The 18,231-nt window shown below is 25.4% G+C and overlaps 1 protein-coding gene across 1 annotated transcript; it reads left to right on the plus strand.

Moving 5' to 3' along the window:
* Nucleotides 1-8,445: 8,445 nt before the first annotated feature.
* On the plus strand, nucleotides 8,446-16,975 carry LOC145836200 (uncharacterized). Its single transcript, XM_082944021.1, has 8 exons — nucleotides 8,446-8,455; nucleotides 9,371-9,498; nucleotides 9,806-9,956; nucleotides 11,404-11,466; nucleotides 11,726-11,791; nucleotides 11,983-12,063; nucleotides 12,432-12,554; nucleotides 16,416-16,975. Exons 1-8 carry the CDS (start codon nucleotides 8,446-8,448, stop codon nucleotides 16,973-16,975), a joined length of 1,182 nt encoding a protein of 393 aa, XP_082800147.1.
* The last annotated feature ends 1,256 nt before the right edge of the window (nucleotides 16,976-18,231 follow it).

Genomic DNA, 18,231 nt, shown 5'->3' on the forward strand with positions numbered 1-18,231 from the left:
TAGATAAGAGTAAACTAGTACTATTCATACTCAAATTTTAATTTAGCGCTTATATGCTGGTTAGGATTGACAAAGGTTTACTTGAACATTTATGCAGTGTATTTCAACATAAAAAGTGCTTTAATTTAAAGCAAACTGAATTGCAAACAGATGAGGGATGCAGTGCAAGCGATAAATTTTCAAATGAAATGAGCGAGTCAACTGTGGAAAAAATAATTGGTGTGACAGACAACGATGGAGTGACAGAGTTTCTTGTTTTGTGGTAAGTATTGTAGTTACTTAAGAAAAAAAGTTTTATTCAATTAAATAGTGTAGCTACATATACAATAATTAAGATAGTTTTTACTCAGAGTGGTTAGTTTAAATAAAGAAATATCCTAATAGTATCAATTTTCTAAAATACTAGTTGTTACATTTGTGACTAAGTTGTAATGCAACATTTATTAAGAAGTCTAATGATTGATACTTAAAAATAGGAACGAAAAGGACGTAAGGTCTTATATAACTTCAGACAGAGCAAAAGTAATATGTCCGCAAAAAGTTATAGAATTCTGTGAGGAAAGAATAAGGTGGACGGATTTCACAGAAATCTAACTATCTCGTTGTAAAATTTACCTAGCTGAACGTTTTCTTGATTATAAGTATTTAGTTAACGTGTTTATAAATTGCCTAGTTTCGAAGTTTTGTTTTATGTTATAGAGCGTATAAATAAAAACGGTTACAAAAACTTCAGCTAATGAACTAAATACTTATGTCATATACGAGATATATTATGTTCTAATTTTATATAAACATTCACATTTTTTACATTATAGATATATATATTTATACAGTTTTGTAAATCTAAATAAAGTTTAAATTTGATAATCTAGCGTTGAAGATTATCTAACTTCAGTTATGTCTTATACATCAAATTATAGTAAAATAAAGTTGAAGCTTTGCATTAATACTGCTGTATAGTTCATGTTTTAAACACATTGAAATACTCAGTGAAAAATTATTGATACAGCTGTTAAACACATAAATTTCTTATACAATATTAAACTAGTTAATACATTAAACGTAATATTTTACGTCCTGAAAATCCTATACCAAAAGCTATTTTAATACTAAAAATTTCAGAAAATCTGCAATATTAGCTTAAAAAAAACAATTACTAAATAGTTATTATAATTCCAATAAATATTAAATATTACTACCTTAATGATATACTGCTTAGCTTAAATTATCAACAAGAAAAGTGTATGCTTTATAAAACAATTTTGTCAGCTTCACACAATCAAAAAGCTATGTCGGTAATATAAAGACTAATAAAAATAAAACGAAAAACTAAAGTATAAATTAAAAACATTTTTATTACTATATATTTATTCTTTTTTTGTGAATTTGTAACTCCTTTATCCTTTTTTCCAATAACTTAACTTAAATCGACAAAATTCGTAACTTTTACTATTTTTGTAAAACTAGTGTTCAAAGTATACATATTAAGTTAGTATAACTTATCTAATGTTTAATATAAAAATCAGCTAATAAAAGTATATTAGACATTTAGAGCATTTAAAAACTTAAGCCTTTTTTTGTAGTCCAACTAAAAAATATAAACGTTAATGCCAAAATAAATACCCGTTATAAATATGCATAAAAAGTTTAGAAAAACTATAAAAACTTTTATGATGATATTAGAAATTCGCTTAGTGTAAAAAGTCAAAAAACTTAGTAATTATAAATATAAGTTATACAAGCATTACATTATATTTATAAGCATATTATTACGTAATATGAAAATCAAAAGAGTGTGTTTTTTGAAATACATTTTAATGATTTAAACAATTTGATTATATAATTTATGTTTCACTCAACTTCAAATATTGTATGAGCGAAAAAAAAACTCTCATTTAGCTTTTACATCTTATACGCATACACAGATAGTATATTTGTTTAAAAAAATCCTTTTTACTTTATAAAACTTCGTTTGTGTTTAAACTTCTAAACAAAAGTTAAATTTGAAACTGGTATTACTTATGAAAAGCATAAAGTTTAAAAACAAGTTTAGTTTTATTTAGTTTTATTTATTCTTATGAACTTTCTGCTTTTTCTACACAAAACCACTTACAGTATAGCTCCATAAAAAAAAACAAAGCTACTTTTGTTTTTAAGTTTAGCACAATAATAACAATATTTTTATTAAAATTACAGAAAACACTTTGTTTTATATAAACAAAATACTTTTTAATTTAATTTTTTTTTATCTTAGGTTATTATCCAACATATTCCTCTAACTAAAAAGAGTATTTGTTAGAAATTATTAAGACAAACTGCGCATATAAACTCTTAATTTCATAATATTATGTTCTAGTAATCAGTTTAGCTTAATTTAGAACAGGGTTTCCCAAACTTATTTTGAAATGACCCCCTTTAATAATTAAAAAAAGCTATGGCCCCCTTGTATTAAGATTACTCAACAACTACCATTAATAAAAACCCATAAGACCTTCTTTATTTTTTTTGCTATTCGTCAGCAACTCCAGAATATCTAGTGTAAGTTTTAAATTATGACCTCATGGCCCTCTGAGTATCTGTCATGGCCCCCAAGGGGGCTACTTGGCCCACTTTGGGAAAACCCTAATTTAAAAGAATATATAAAGAACAGTTTTTTTTAATTTATATAGACTTGATACAATCACACCTATTTACTATTATTATAAAGTAAAAAAAATCTCAAAACATGTTCCTTTAGTTGTACCGCTGTATATGAAAAAAAAAAGAATCTTTTCAAAGTATCGACTGAAAACACACCAATAAAAAGACTACTACTATACTTACAACAAGATATTTAGTGTTAGTATTAATCATTATTTTAGTTATTGTGTATTAAAACAAGAATGTTTGAGTTAAAAAAATCAGAATACTCTACAAATCTTAATTTAAAACAACTTAAATAAGACTTCAAACATAGTACAAGTTATAATGATTATATAAAGTTATTAGAACACAATTTTGGAATATGTAAAGCAACTTTTTTCTTACTTAAAATTTGAAAAAAACATCTTTTTTTAAGATTAAGTTCTAAGACTCAATTACTTGTACTTTTGTGTGTTTTGTAACTCTTGATTTTAGTACTCAGTATTTTATTTAGTTCTAAAATATCATATAAAAATCTTTTGTCGGTTGACTTTTAAAAGAATTTATTTCTTGTAAAAAATAAACTTTCAATTTAAATGTAGTAATTTTTGAGAACATAGAAATAACAACGTTTTGCAAGGATAATATTGAAAAATTAATGCTTGTTAGTATAACAACGTTTTTGATTTACAAACGTTTATCCTAGTTGCTTAGAAAGTTACATAATACTTTAAAACCTGGTTAAGACTTTTTTTCTAAAAGTTTTTTAAATGTTAAAGTGCAATTTCAACAGTAATAAGTAAAATGTTTACAAACTTCTTTTTTTCTATACCGTCTTAAAGTTTAAAAAAATAATTGATTATCTATAAAACATAAGTTTTTGTTTCTTATATTTATCCAGACTTTATTTGATTTTACAAACATTTTACATTTATAATTAAAGTAAAACCAACTGAAATTTTGCAAAATCATTTAAAAAATAGCTATAAACTTTTTACTAACATAATTATTTTATACATAATGTTTTATATATTTTTTTTAGTTTTTTAACATCCAAAGTTAATTTTTATAGATGACTTTAGTGATTTTAAACATACCTTTTCAGACACTTTAAGCCTCTATTTAATTTAGTAAAGCTATAACTATATAAACAAATTATTTTTAAAAACATAACATAAATTTCACAACATTACCAGTGACTAAAGTTCTAATTTTTATTAAGCTTTAGAAATTTCGTTCAATTAAGGTTAAGTTTAACACCTAAATTACTTAGATGAATTTTCCTTTTTAATAACTTAAAAACTATAGAAAATTTCTGTTTTAATTTATTTATTTCAATATATAGTGAACTAGTATCTGCAAAACGTTGAACTTAAATGCAATTAGATGCTTTAAATTTTAATCTTTTTTCGTTAGAAGCTCTCTCAAGTTGAGATATTGTCAAAACTTTTTTACAAAGTATAGTGCTTTAGCTAGAGAGCAGCTTTTTGTTTGTAATTAAAAGAACATTTTTATGATTTACAGAATTTTGTAGTATTGCATGCTTAAAAAATATTCATAATAAGCAATTTAATTTACCTTTATTTTTTGACAGAGTTCTTTATGTTTTTTAGTTGTTAGAAATAAAAATAAAGTTCAAGTTTAGTATTCTAAATAAGTATTCTGTATTTGATTAAGCTTAGAATATTTTCATAAGCAAATAATTAAGAAAAAATTATAAATGAATTGTAGCATTATAATTGATTGATAAAATTGTTTGACTATTATAAAAAAATTAGGTTTAGTAAGAGTAAAAGAAATAGATAAACGAAAATGATCATCGTTAAACACTTATCATAGTTAAATGTTTTAGGAATTTTAATTGCAACGAAAACTTGTATAACAGGTAAAGCTTAAATTTTTACCTGTGCCATTGTATGTTGTCATTTATTTCAATGTTAGCGCTATTCTTTCCTGACATTTAAATTGTAAATCTTTTGCGCCTAAAACTTATATGCTTATGCTAAATAATATTTTGATAGAATACTTTTCTAAACTCATTTTGTTAAAAATTTCAAATACTATATGTTTAAATTAAAGATGTGATACAGATTTTAGCAAGTGAAAAGTTTTATAAAAACTTTTTTTGGTTTCATGTTTCAAGTTCTCTCGTTTCAATCCGCACGATTTCGCGGTCTTCAACCATAACGCACTCATTTCTTACCTATAAAAACAGTTCGCAATTATGTGTGTAACAGTAAAAATTAGCATAATAACGGGTAATTGAGTGTTGAGTAGAGATTTAACTTTTTGTATCAGGCTTTTTCGTTTTTTGAATTGGATAGTTCTATGTTGTAGTATATTATCTGCATAGAACTAAAAGAAGTATTTCTAGAATTCTCCTTTATTAGACTTGCTGTAAAATAGTTAGAGCTCAGTTTTACTTCCGTACTCAAGATACCTTTGTTTAAGTTTCAACAAAGTATTTTAAGTTTAGTTCAAACGAAATAGTTTTGTCAAAGACTTTCTGAAAACTTTTATTTAAAAGACTTCAATACTTTTTACAATCAACAACACTTTATTGTATTGTGATTAATCATCTTTAAGTCAAAAACTAATTCGTTACGCCACGTAGAATCAATATGTTTTAAAACCATCAATTTATTTCGTTTACAACGATAACGCTCAAGGCACTTGCTGGTCAACTTTTATAACTTTACTTTTGTTCAAATATTACTTGAGTTTTATATGTGTTTATTACACTGCTAAATAAATAAATTAACATAACATTTTATTAGTCAGTTGCACCTTATTTTTATTGGGAAAGTTTTTTTTTCTTCTTTTCAAAGTTTTAGGACGTTAATGATAAAATATCAACAAAAAGTAAAAAAAAAATAACTAGTTATATAAGTTAGTAAACAATTTTAACTTAAAATATTAACTTTTTTTACAGTTTATCTCATAAAGCTCTTTAAACTAAACAAAAAATTATAACTCTATGAAATAATGTTTAAATTAAGTCTTTTAATGTTAAAAAAAACGGAGATTTCTACTTGAAAAGAAGAAATAATATAACTTATTTTCTCTAAACTTTTATAAGTAAAAAAAGTTTTGCTCAATGAGCTCATAAGTAATTAAACTAAATTTTATTTGACCAAGAATTAGTTTAAGTACTGAGTAACTTATTAAGCGAAACTTTGTTTTTAACAACGAAATGTAGAAAGAATAATTTGTTCAGTTTTTTATCGGTAACAGTATTTAAAACAAATAAATTTAATTAAACAACTTTACTGTAAATTTAAATTTTATTGAACTACAAAATGTTAAGTCAATCTACTTTAGTAGTTTTTTTCAAAAAAAGCTTTATTTTTATGATTTTTTCAAAGAATAATTAAAACATTAAAAATATAACTACCTTACTTGATTATTTGAAAGTTTTATATTTGAAAAAAAAATATTTCTGATAATTTAAGGATATTTAGTCTGTTTTTATGAATTTTGTAACTAAATATAATTCAATTTGTTAGTTATTAAAAACTATATTTAAAATAATTTTAAAATTTGAAAGCTCTTTTAAACATGATAAAATTTACAGAATGACTCATTATTTATAAAACTGCTCTATGTTAACTAAGTAAGGTTTTTTGAACAACTTAGGAAAAAAGTAAGGAATGTCTAATTTTATTTATCTAATCTAACTTTACTCTTCATTTATAGTAAGTCTAAAATACGACATTAAGTAAAAAAACTTATAAAACAATGTTTATTTAGTTGTAGTTTTTACCTTTCAGTAAGGTTTCAAATTAAAAAAAAATACTTAATATGTTTTAAAACTAATAAGCAAATAATATTGTATTGCAGCAGTTGTATTTCTACGAAAGGTTCAACAGAAAAAATATAAATGCTTAATTAAACATAATAAACTATGTAATGAAATCATTTTACTTGTGTTTTGTGTTTGTATAAGCGAACTCAAAAAATAACAGTTTTTATTTTTTATTAAAAATTAAGTTAGAATTAAATATTCAAGGCTGATAAGTTGAAAATAAATAAGTTTAACAATTAAGGTATTTTTAAAAACAATAAAAATCACATTTATTTAATAGTCTTTCATTTACCTAAAAAATATAATCATGATTAAGCGTTCTAAATTTAAACCATTGGTTAACAACTAAATTTAGATTTATTTTAAAGTTTTTTTGTTCGCTTTCCGGTTTGTTGATTTTTGGTTAAGTTATAGTCATATGTTTAGTTCAAAAGTTTAGAAAAATTAAAATTACCTTAAACATACTTCTTGATATTACTTTAACAATAAAAAGACTTAATTATTTTATAAATTAAACAATAATTTTTTTTTTGGTAAGTTGATAAAAAAGTATACAAAAACTAAAAGAATTTTTTTCCTATACTTTGTTTAAAATAATTTATTGAGCTTAGTGCTCATTAACATATAAAAGAAATTAGTAAATTATTTGCAGTTACACAATTCAAACTGATTAAGTTAGAGAAAAATGTCAGCTACTAACAGTTTTTTTTTTAAAACAAAAAATTGAATATTTAATAACAAGCAATTACTATCCTAATTTCCGAATGAAGCACTCAAACTTGAAACGGCCTTTAAAGTAGATGAGGAAAATTTAATGCCAGCAAGCGAAAAATTGGTGGAAATTTATTCCAACTCAGCAGCACTTTCATTACCAAAAGTAATATTGATTTTTACACTGTTATGCCAGCTATGTGCTTGCGGATTGAGTTTGAGTAGTAACAGTGTTGAAACGAATGTAAGCGTTCCATTGAGAACCTACCACCAGTTTATTCGGTGCAAAGAAAGAATTTCCAGTTCAGGATGCATCGTGAAAGGTAACTAAAACATTTTTTTTATACAACTAACATAATAATTACAATGTTGTTTTTACAAGAAATGCATTTTATAAAAACAAGGTTAAACTGATAAGATAAAAACTTAAAGTAAGGTTTTCTTCTAGTTGCAGATTCTAGGTGCTTCTAATTTGCTAAGACTTTACCTGTCTACTTATAACAATAAAATTTATGAAGAATTTTTATTTTTGACTAAATTGGGTTAGGAGTAAGAAAATAGACTAAAATTTTTTAGTAAAATTGGTTGGGGAAAGGATTAGATTCTATTTATAAGTACTGTAATACCACTTCATCTCATTTTCACAAATGTATTAATAAAAAAATTTCAAAACATTACTACTGCAGCTCACCAATTCATTAAATTATTTAGAAAAAATAATATTCTACATATTTCTAGCTGTTGACATTTTGTTGTTTCAAGTAAACTTGATATTCAGTTCTCAATTATACTTATACATGTGTTCATTCTAGTTTACATAACAATAACAGAAACATCAAGCGTACCATCCAACAACGGCAGCGTACCGGCTCCGCAAGCCCGATTATCCGACGTTTCTTTCTACTTTGCTAAACTTCCGAAGGAAAACAAAATACTCATGCGAATACAGTGGTTTCAAAAAAGTTCGTTGAATTCTTCATTTTGCTGTCTAGCTTTAACTGTTTAAATTTGCAAATCTAAATTTAGTTTAAAGCATGGATTTTTAACCTGGGGTAAATTTTCTTCAACTATAAATTATGTAGATTAATGTTTACCAATTGTCTTTTTAATTTATAAGTTAGTATTTAATTGTTTTTTTAGATTGAATAAAAACTTAAAATTTAACGATTTTATACGTCTAATAAGCTTAAATTTCAATTTCGTTTTTGATCAGTATTATACACTTTTTTATATACTGGGGTTAAATTTGGTAAATACCTTCCAAAAAGGAGTAAATTTGTTAAAAAACTTCCAAAAAGGGATAAAACATGAAAAAAGGTTAAGAACCGCTGGTTTAAAGCAATAAAGCTTTTTGATAGAAATATAAAAATTAAGTAGACACTGTTCTTCTAAATCTAAACTTAAAAAACCTGGAGAAAAACTTTTTCTCGAGTAGAATACACATGTTCTTGTAGCACAAGATCAATATACTTATACACTCTCTAAGAAACCCTGAAAAAAAGAAAAATTTAAAGGAAAATTTGAAGATCTTCCCTTAAGCTACATGCTAAATATTTAAAGTTAAGAATTTTTTTAATTTCAATTATCTGATTGTAAAATGTTCAAGAGCTTTAAATTTACATGCCATCACAGTCTTCATTGCTATTTATAAAATAAACGGTTTTTTTTTATTTGAATGACAAGCAATACTAAAAATTGGCAACTGTATAGTTTACTACAGTCACGTTTTTCTCTATAGTAAAACTTTTCAATTTATTTTAGCTCTATGCAAATGTACAGACACTTTATGTGCAAAAAATATATTAGTTTGAAAGATATATACGGAGTTAAATATAATACATTTAATTGGAAAATATTTCCTTTAAAACAGTATGTTTGTATATTAATACTGATGTAATATAGTAGTTGATAAAGAGGAATACAAATTTTTTTAATTGATTCTGTCTAGATAGTTAAAGATTCATACTTTTTTGGTTTACGTGTTTTCAAATATCATACTTTAATATAAACTTAATAATGTAAGCAGTTATTTTACTCTAAATTACTGTTTTTTAGGTTTTAGGAATGTAAAATAACGTGATTTAAAAGTAATTTTCTTTAAAAATATCTTATTTTGGTAAAATCAGCAATCAAAGTAAAATGCTTTAATCTTACTGATTATTTTTATCAATATACAGAAAGAGTACATAATATTTGTAAATAAAAAAAAATGAATAAGTTTATTTTAAACAGCGTCTCATATCATCGATTTCGTTGAAGGATACTACATCAACATTGTTCCTGGCGGGCACTTATCAGGATTTAAATTTGTTGTTTTCATAAACAATAAAAAAATTACTTCAACTTCTTCTAATGACACTGTTAGTCTCTTTTTCACTTTGTTTTGTAAATGTTCTAGTCGCAAATTATTTATGGTAAATAAAAGTCAAATTATTCCATAAAAAAATCATTTAAAATTGTTTTAAGCAGCTTGGAAACATTAAGAAATGGTGATAAAATTATACAGTTTGAAACTTTGTTTGCAACGTACATGATTTTTGACAAAACGACAAGGGGAAAAAAGTTATCTTATTTTATTTTATTTTCATGACACTTATTATCGATAAGTTGCGGATAACTTGTACTATGTTACAATTAATTATATTTAAACTAATGTCACTTTTCCAGACGTACTTCACATACGAGGGGTACGGTAGACACCCGGAACACGCAATTCACCCCAACTGCAACTACATAGTGACACTTCAATCGCTGCCCATGTACATTGGAGAAAATAATCAGGTCAACAGTGTCATTACTGCGGATGTCACGTCTCCAGGTTGGTAAAGTTATTAAGAAAGTTAACACATGCTAAAGTTTTTTAACAGATAATGAGTACAAGCGTCGTTTTTAGTAAACACTAGCTAAAAGTTCTTAAAAGTTTATAAAAAGTTGTTAAAAAATGAACTAAGTTGGTTAACAAATGCTTAAAGTTCTTTAAAAAGTGAAAACTTGTTCAAACAAATAAATTAAGTAGGTTGACACATACTAATGCTTAATAAACTAAAAAGTATAAACCACGTTATCAAGTTGTTTTATTATATATGTATTTCAAATATGTATAGATGTTTTACAAATAAATCAAAGTATCCTCTTTTTTTATATTTGTATTGCATAGTTTGAAAATTTAAACTAAGCACCGGGTTTAGTTAATAAAGTAATATTTAACTGTGTAATTTTTACTAATTTCAAATTCTGTGTTTATCACTGTTTAATTTTAAGTAGAATTTTTTTACCTTATGAATGTTGTTTAATGAACGACAAAAAATACGCTCAAACAGTTTGGTCCAAGGACCTGGTATACAAAAATATCTTTTGGTTATCGAGTAGCACACCAGAACAGCTTAACATCATGTCTAAAAATAGCACTTTTTAGCGTTTTATACTTTTAGATTATTAAATTATGTTTACCATAAGTAAAACATCAATTTAAAAACAAAAATTTTAAAAGTAAATCAAAGTAAAAAAGTTTAATTTTCAGTTTTTAAATTGTGTTAGCAAAATTGCTTTTCTACATGACTGCAAAATTTTGATAATGTAACAAAACTTGCGTTTTTCGACTAACACATCTCATAAAATAAATCATTTTACCAATATTGATTTATCAAACGAACTCATACGCCGATTATATAACCTTGGAAAAAAAGTTATATGAATTTTAAAAATTCTAAATTTTATTTTGTCATATTCTAATTATTTAAAGTATACATATTTTACTTTTCTTCGTAAAAGCTCTTTCTAAATAATAAACTGAAAACAATATATTGAATAATTAGTGAACAGTTTAAATAATCTTTGAAGTTTGATTAACTTTTTTGTTGTTACTTTAATATAAAAGTTTTAACTAATTATTTTTGTAGGTATGGTCTTTTATATAGTTTTACTTGTAAGCATTATCAGTATACAAAAACCATATCTAAGATAACTTGACTAAATTTAAAAATAGAACAAACTAATTAGTTAACAACACGACATTATTAGCTTGTAAATCTACCAGAAATAGGGCCATAAAACGACTTTATTTTGCACAGTTTAACTTAAGTGATGTTTTGATTTGAAATTTAACAAAACTAATATTTTATGTAAGTTTTATAGGCTTTAAAGCTTTTAATTAATATTAACACTGTTATTGATACAAATATTGATACTTTTGTTGTTTTTAATATAAACTAAGAAACTTTGTTTGATTCAAATGTTTTTTAAATTGAACATTTTTTATTCTAAAGGATGCCCATCAGACAAAATATTAAAAAAATATCCTATGGAAGTTTGTCGGTCTAAAAAAGAAGGTAAGCATCAAAATTTTTTAATGATCTTTTATGCTTTTCTTACTTATAACATTGAAAAACTATGTATAATGACTTTTAGTCTTGCATAGATTTGTTATTATTTCTTAGCCAAAAAAAACCATAAGAACAATAAAAACTCGTCTTATAGGTTTTGTAAACAACGGTTTGTAATCATTGAATTTATTTTTAACAATGTTTAACTTAACTTGATTCTTAAAGATAAGATCTGAACACAACTGATAAAAGAAAATTTAAACAGAGAAGGAATTGTATGATATATACATTGATTATATAGAAAATGTTAAGCGTAGAGGAAAAGATTACGGTTTGTTACTTGTCATAAATAAGATAAAAATGTTTTTTTGTTGATGATAAGAGTAACTTACAAACAAATTTTATCACTTTTAAAAAAGTAATTATAAAATTGTATACTTTTCAAAAGTGTTTTAAATTTTTTAACTGTTGATAAATTATAGTTGCTCAGCACTTGTTTGATTCACATAATTCTGCTAACAGAGTTTTATCACGATAACATGGGCAGAGATCTTCAAAAAAACCACAACGAAAATTCAGGTGTCGTCTACAACAACTATACAAGTCAGTGTTTTTTAAGACATTTAATAGTTTAACATGGTCATCAAAGTGTTGGTTTGTTAAGCTTTACATTTCTAAAGTGACTCTTAATTAGCATCGTTTACGTAACAAAATTAATTACAGTTTTTATCCTAGTTTCGTAAGAAAAAATCAGGCACAAAATAGATGTTGAAACAACGTTTTTAGGTACTTTAAAATGTAATCATACCTATGAGAAACTAAAGCTTAATTATTTTATAACAACGGTCAAACTATTTTTTTATTTTTTGTAAGAACTAGGCTGCTAACTCATTTTAAAGAAACCTCAAACAACCGTTTTGACGTCAAGTAACTTTTTTAATACTTGTAGTAACTGTTTTTTCTTTTAACAGAAGTGCTATCAATAATTGTTTTTACAATTTGTTTTTTCATACTTATAATGACCGTATTCTTGCAAAGAAAGAAACTAAAGAAGTTCTTCAGTTCTAAGAGGAAAAATTCTGTAATAAACAGATGTAAGTTACGTAATAACTGAAATTTTAATAGCTATTTAGAAATTAAAATAAAAATGCAACTTAAATCTATAAGAAAACATGCCTGTTTTATAGCATTTTATTATTAGAGCGTATTGTTTATCCTAGCGCAGGGGTTGGCAGGCAGTTGGTGGTCGCGGGCCAAATTTCAAGTTTACGAAGTCTTCGCGGGCCAAAGTTTTAGTTTTGGTGACATTTGAATAATCTTTTGGTTTTAGTTTTAGTCACACGAGAGAAAAGTTTTACTTTTATTCACCTTATCATTTTAAATAATTATTAGCTGTACATAGAATGCTTATTTTAATAAATATTTATTAGAATAAAATTTACATTGACTAATGTACTTAAGTGTTAATAAACTATGTACTTTCATAAGCACTTAATAGGTTAAACTTTATACTTTTGTAATTTTACTTACAACCTACTCTCTATAAAAAACAAACTTGAAAGATAATTTGTGGGTTACTTTTATATATTTGTCATATTACTAAGAATACTTACTTCAAAAAAAAGTTTTTGTGTGTTAAATTGTTTACATTAATTAAAAAAACTAGTAATTAGTTAGCTTAATAAAATTAATACCTGTTTGTATTCCAGAAAGCTAGAACAAATTCTTTAACATTATTAATTCTCGAATACTTAAATAAAATATCTTATTAGTAACTAGTCTTTTACATAGTTGCCACTTAAAAAGCAAAAATGTCTGAGTTGTATAAAACCAGCCTAAGTTTATTAAAAGTTGAAAAAACTAATAAATCGTTGTTAATTAAGCTTAAATACCTAGTAAAAATATCATCACCATCAAAAAGTACACAAAGTGTAAGAAAACAAGAAAAAAACTACAATTAGTAAACTACACTACAGTCATAAAAACTATTCTGGGAATTAAAAGATTTCTTCTAAGTGTTTGAAATAAAAGTTTCACATAAACCTGAGTTTTCAAGCTTTTAAAATAGCCTGTTTGTGTAGAAACCCAGTTAAAACAAAGTCCACAGCATAAAGAAATAACGAAAGTTATTAACAGTAAATAAATTACGTGCCAAAAGAATTATAAGTCAGCTGGAATGGACAATTAAGTTTCTTAAGCAATTTTAACAAAAGTATAAAACTTTAATGAGTCATTAGCGAAATAGAAAAACTTATTTTTTATTAAGCATTATAGCAATTCTTTATCTGCAATAAGAATATTGCATTTAAAAATGTTGATTGTAAAATATAAGACGAGCTACAAAAATAAAAAAAACGTTAGTTAGGAGTTATTGCGAGAAACGATAAAAAAACAAATTACCAAAGTCAGTTCCAACAAAGCACATGATTATCTTCAGTAACTACAGAATTATCAGAAAAAAATTGTTAAGGCAAGTTATAAAGAAGAAATTTTTTTATTTCAAATGATATACCGTTTATAATTGAAAACTTTTTTAAAGAATTTATGTTGGCAGTAATGAAAAAGTTTTGTTTATTTCTTCAATGACAACAAAAAGTCGTATTTAGGAAATGCATTAAGGTTATAAAGTCGCATAAACCAATTTAGGACTTTTATCAATATGTTAACATGAGAGCACTGATAGAAAAACTATTGCTCATCTGAGAATTTTTATTAGAGATGTTTTTACTAACTTTGACATTTTAGTAGAATTTCTTGGTTTAGTTCCAACACGAAGCACAACAATCGGTGAAATTTTACAAGTTAAGGTGCAATGCACCAATACAAAGTTTTTAGAAGTACAATTCCTTCTTTTATTTTTAGTATAAAGTTTAATTAAAGTTTAAAAAGTTTCTTAAAAAATATATCAATATTAAAAACACTGTTAAACTACTTTAATATATTTTTTAATAAAGAAATGTTTGTTTGCTAAATTTTTTGTGTCAAATCGAAATTTCATTACTTTACATGTGAAAATTGTTTGAAATTCCAGGTTTTTTCAAAAATTCTCAAATTCAAGTTTTTTTCCAGAATTTTTAAGCATAAATTTTCAAGTTAAAAGCTTTTCGGGATTCAAGTTTTTTGGCAACACTGATTGTTCACACTTAAATGTACACAATATTATGAATAATATATTGAATTATATCAGCTGCAAGACTTAAAATTTAACATATATTATAACTTAAACTAACAATGTGGGTTGAGCAAAACTTACATCATAAGTTTAATTTGCCACTCTTTCAAGCAAAAAAGCCAACCTGAGTCAAAAAAAACATTTCTGATATTTTTGTATACAAAAAACAATTCTAGCCAAAAACTTATAAAATGACTTAGTTGGCCTGAGATTTGAAGTCTTCAAATAGTGATAGTCTGAGTGTGTGTCAATGTTTAGTTGTTTATTTGCTTGAATTTGAACTATTTTGATTAACAATGTACAAACTTGATAAATTTACCATCCCTAAGTCTAGTTTATATTAATTAGGTAGCTCCAAAAAACAACAAATGTGTGTATTGATATGCAAGGCATAAAAGTTAACTTAGTTTGACAAAAACAATGTTTGAAAAATGATAATGTATACCTGACAAAAACTATATTAATCTATGTAATATATATTGTTTAAAATGTGTCTGTACAAATTTAGATATTACATGTAGAAACAACAATGTTAGAAAATTATGCATAAACTAAACTAAACTAACTAAAGTATTAAATAAAAAGTGGTTTAAAATATGAGCATCTTTTTAAGTTGGTGTGCATTTAAATTAATTTAAGTGCAAGGAAACTTCTAAAAAATTAAAATGAGTCAAAATAAAAGTTGAATAAACCTTATTCTTATTACTACGTTATTTTAAATGTTTTTACACTAAAATATAAAATTTATATATAAAAAATCTATAAAAGAAACTTAGGTATAAAAAACAGTGGAAAAGAATATCTAAGCTATAAAGAAATGATACTTTAGTTAATTACTGTGCATTACTTTTATACAAAATGGAAAACATTTGCATTTAGTTTATTTAATAAAAAGGTATTATATAACTAACTTATTAAATTCAAGGACTCTTTACACTCTTTTTTCAGATAATTACTTGGTGTTGTGTAAAAGAAGTTATTATGAAACTTGGAAAAATATCCTGTTAGAATGCAAATCTGTCTTTTTCACATTTTTAAACTAAAGCAGTAATTTCTTCTAGTTATTTTAAAATGTTATACAGAGACTTAAAACCAAACTAGTCAAATTAAATCGAGTTACCAAAATAAATTAACATTGAAATATATTTTTGCTCAGCGGGCTACAATTACATTTTCGCGGGCCATAAAACTTTACTTCGCGGGCCGCATTCCATTCAAAAAAATAACGTGCTCGCGGGCCGCAGATTTACCCTTCGCGGGCCGCAGTTTGCCGACCCCTGTACTAGCGTAATGATATATCAAATAAACGATAACAATTATGAATAAAAGATTTTGTGATTAACCTTAAAAATTTAAAAATCCTTAGCAAATTTATTTAGTTGTTGTAATGTATTAAGATATTATATAACTACGTTACAATTTAAATGTGAACTTCTAATAGTATTTTAAGTTTTAGAACTCTCATTTGCTTACAACTCAAATACGGTCTAAACTTGTTTTATTTAACTAAATTACTATCTTTAACTTTAAAGGTAAAATTAAAAAAAAAATTATGCTTCATCTTATTAAAAAATTCTAAACCAGGGTATCGCCTCTTAGTGTGATTTTGCTGTAACACTTTAAAAAAAATTCCAAATTTTTAAATATACCATTTTTCTTTTTTGTATACTTAAAAATTCTTTAGAAATAAACTACAAAACTAAACATTTAATTAAAAATATTAATGAAAAAAATGTACTAAATCAAAAAAGTAATGAATCAACAGTTTTAACATTTTTTTCAGGTGATTCTACAAAAAGTAGCTTGCTCGACGAAAAGTCGGAGCTCCTGATCATTCTGGCTCCCACTATGACGTCACAGCGCGCGCAAAAGTCGAGGCAGTTCGCTCAGCTGCTGTCCACCAACATCCACCGGATAGTCACTCCCCCTCGTATAAGTTCCGGCCAAAAAGTCCTACCTTCCTGCAAGCGGGTCGAATGCAACCTGTGGTCGATGGTCCAGTCTGTGGACACGAAAATGTGGCTGAGCAGAGTCCTTGAGTCGGCGGAGGAGGACAGCTTCACTCTGGTTTTCGTCGATTACGAATATGACGTAATAACGGAAACGAAAGAGCTGGCAGTGAGGAGCGCAGTGATGAGCCAATTGGCCAAGGTGGTCGTCGTGAGCTGCTTCGAGCCTCAAGGAAAATTTCCCCGAAATTTCCCGCACATGCGCTTCGAAGTACCATTAAGTTTGAACGAGCTTACCACCGAGCTGGTAAGGACGATTTTTGATGAGTCCACTGTGGCGAACGTTTATGAAATACTGGACAGGGAGGGAGGAAACACTCTAGTGACAAGCTAGTTGAATAGTTGATATGTAAATAAAATAATAGTTTGAGATTAACAACTAGTAACAAGTAGAAAATTTTCAATAGTTTAAATGTTGTGATCGTTTTTAGTCATTTTTTTTTTAAAGTTAAAATTAAAACTTTGTGAACACCTCTCAATGGTACCATATCACCTCTTTTTAACTAGAAGTGATTCAAAATAGTTTTCAATTAAAAGCTTTCTTGTGCCAAAAGTATAAGTTGTTATAATAATTTATGTTTTAAAATTTGAACCGGTTGTGTCAAATTAAGTTAAATATTTATTTACAAAAGTTAATCCCTTTGATATCTAATAAAAAAACAATATGAGTTTTTTTGTTAATTTACTAATTTATTTATGAAGCAACTTTTTCCTGACTTACCTAATATTGAAATATTTTTGATTTAATGCTTTACATAAATCTAACAGTTAAAAAAAAAGCAAAAATCAATTAAACTTTAAGTAAAATTTGTGTTTTTTATATTCTAGTTTAAATAAAGCTACTTTATTTCTTACACACTTTTATTGCTTATTTCTTTTATTGAGTGTGAAAGTACATGTTTTAAACTATGAAGTTTTTTGTATTGATAACTTTTAGTACATTTGTATTTATGTTTTAATGAAGTTTTGTTTTGTTTTAAACTGTGTCTATTGCTGCTAAGTTATAATCAAATTATGGTATTTCAAAATAACGAAGTACTTTACCTCAACTCGTGTAAATAAACTTTATACATTGAATAACTAAGTTATGTGTTTTTCTAATATTAATCCATCCAAAGCGTGTAATACAATTACACTCAAAAGCTTTATAATTTAACGTACTGAATTTTAACTAAATGTAATGTCTTTTTTCTAATGTTAAAAGAAATTATAAATTTAATCATAAGCTTTTAGTAGTAATTCGAGGTTTTTAGTCAAAACCACTCATACATGACGAAGTATCAATGAAGTAGATGCCAACTTTTTATCATGGTGTCTGCAAAATTCTTCTTGGAAAATAAATAACAATAAAGTTCACACTTTTTATAACAACTGAAGCATACCTTTATGTAGTGTACAAGAAAAGCTTCATCATATTAAGATAAAAATAAAAAGTTACTTATATTCATTTTTTACATATCTTTCTAACTAATTTTATAAGTATTTTTTTGTTTGCAATTTTTAAACTTAAATTGTTAGCTAAATCTAAACAAAAAGCTACATAATTGCACAGTAAACGTTTTATTAAAATAGTCGTAATGTATACTATTA

The sequence above is a fragment of the Thalia democratica genome, chromosome 1 (genome assembly GCF_965202585.1).
Source record: "Thalia democratica chromosome 1, ktThaDemo2.hap1.1, whole genome shotgun sequence".
NCBI classification, from domain to species: Eukaryota; Metazoa; Chordata; class Thaliacea; order Salpida; family Salpidae; genus Thalia; species Thalia democratica.

Coding starts and splice junctions, on each gene's coding strand:
- LOC145836200 (XM_082944021.1), top strand. Junction 9,957..11,403: donor TGCGGATGTCACGTCTCCAG/GTTGGTAAAGTT, acceptor TTTATTCTAAAG/GATGCCCATCAGACAAAATA. Junction 12,555..16,415: donor AAATTCTGTAATAAACAGAT/GTAAGTTACGTA, acceptor CATTTTTTTCAG/GTGATTCTACAAAAAGTAGC.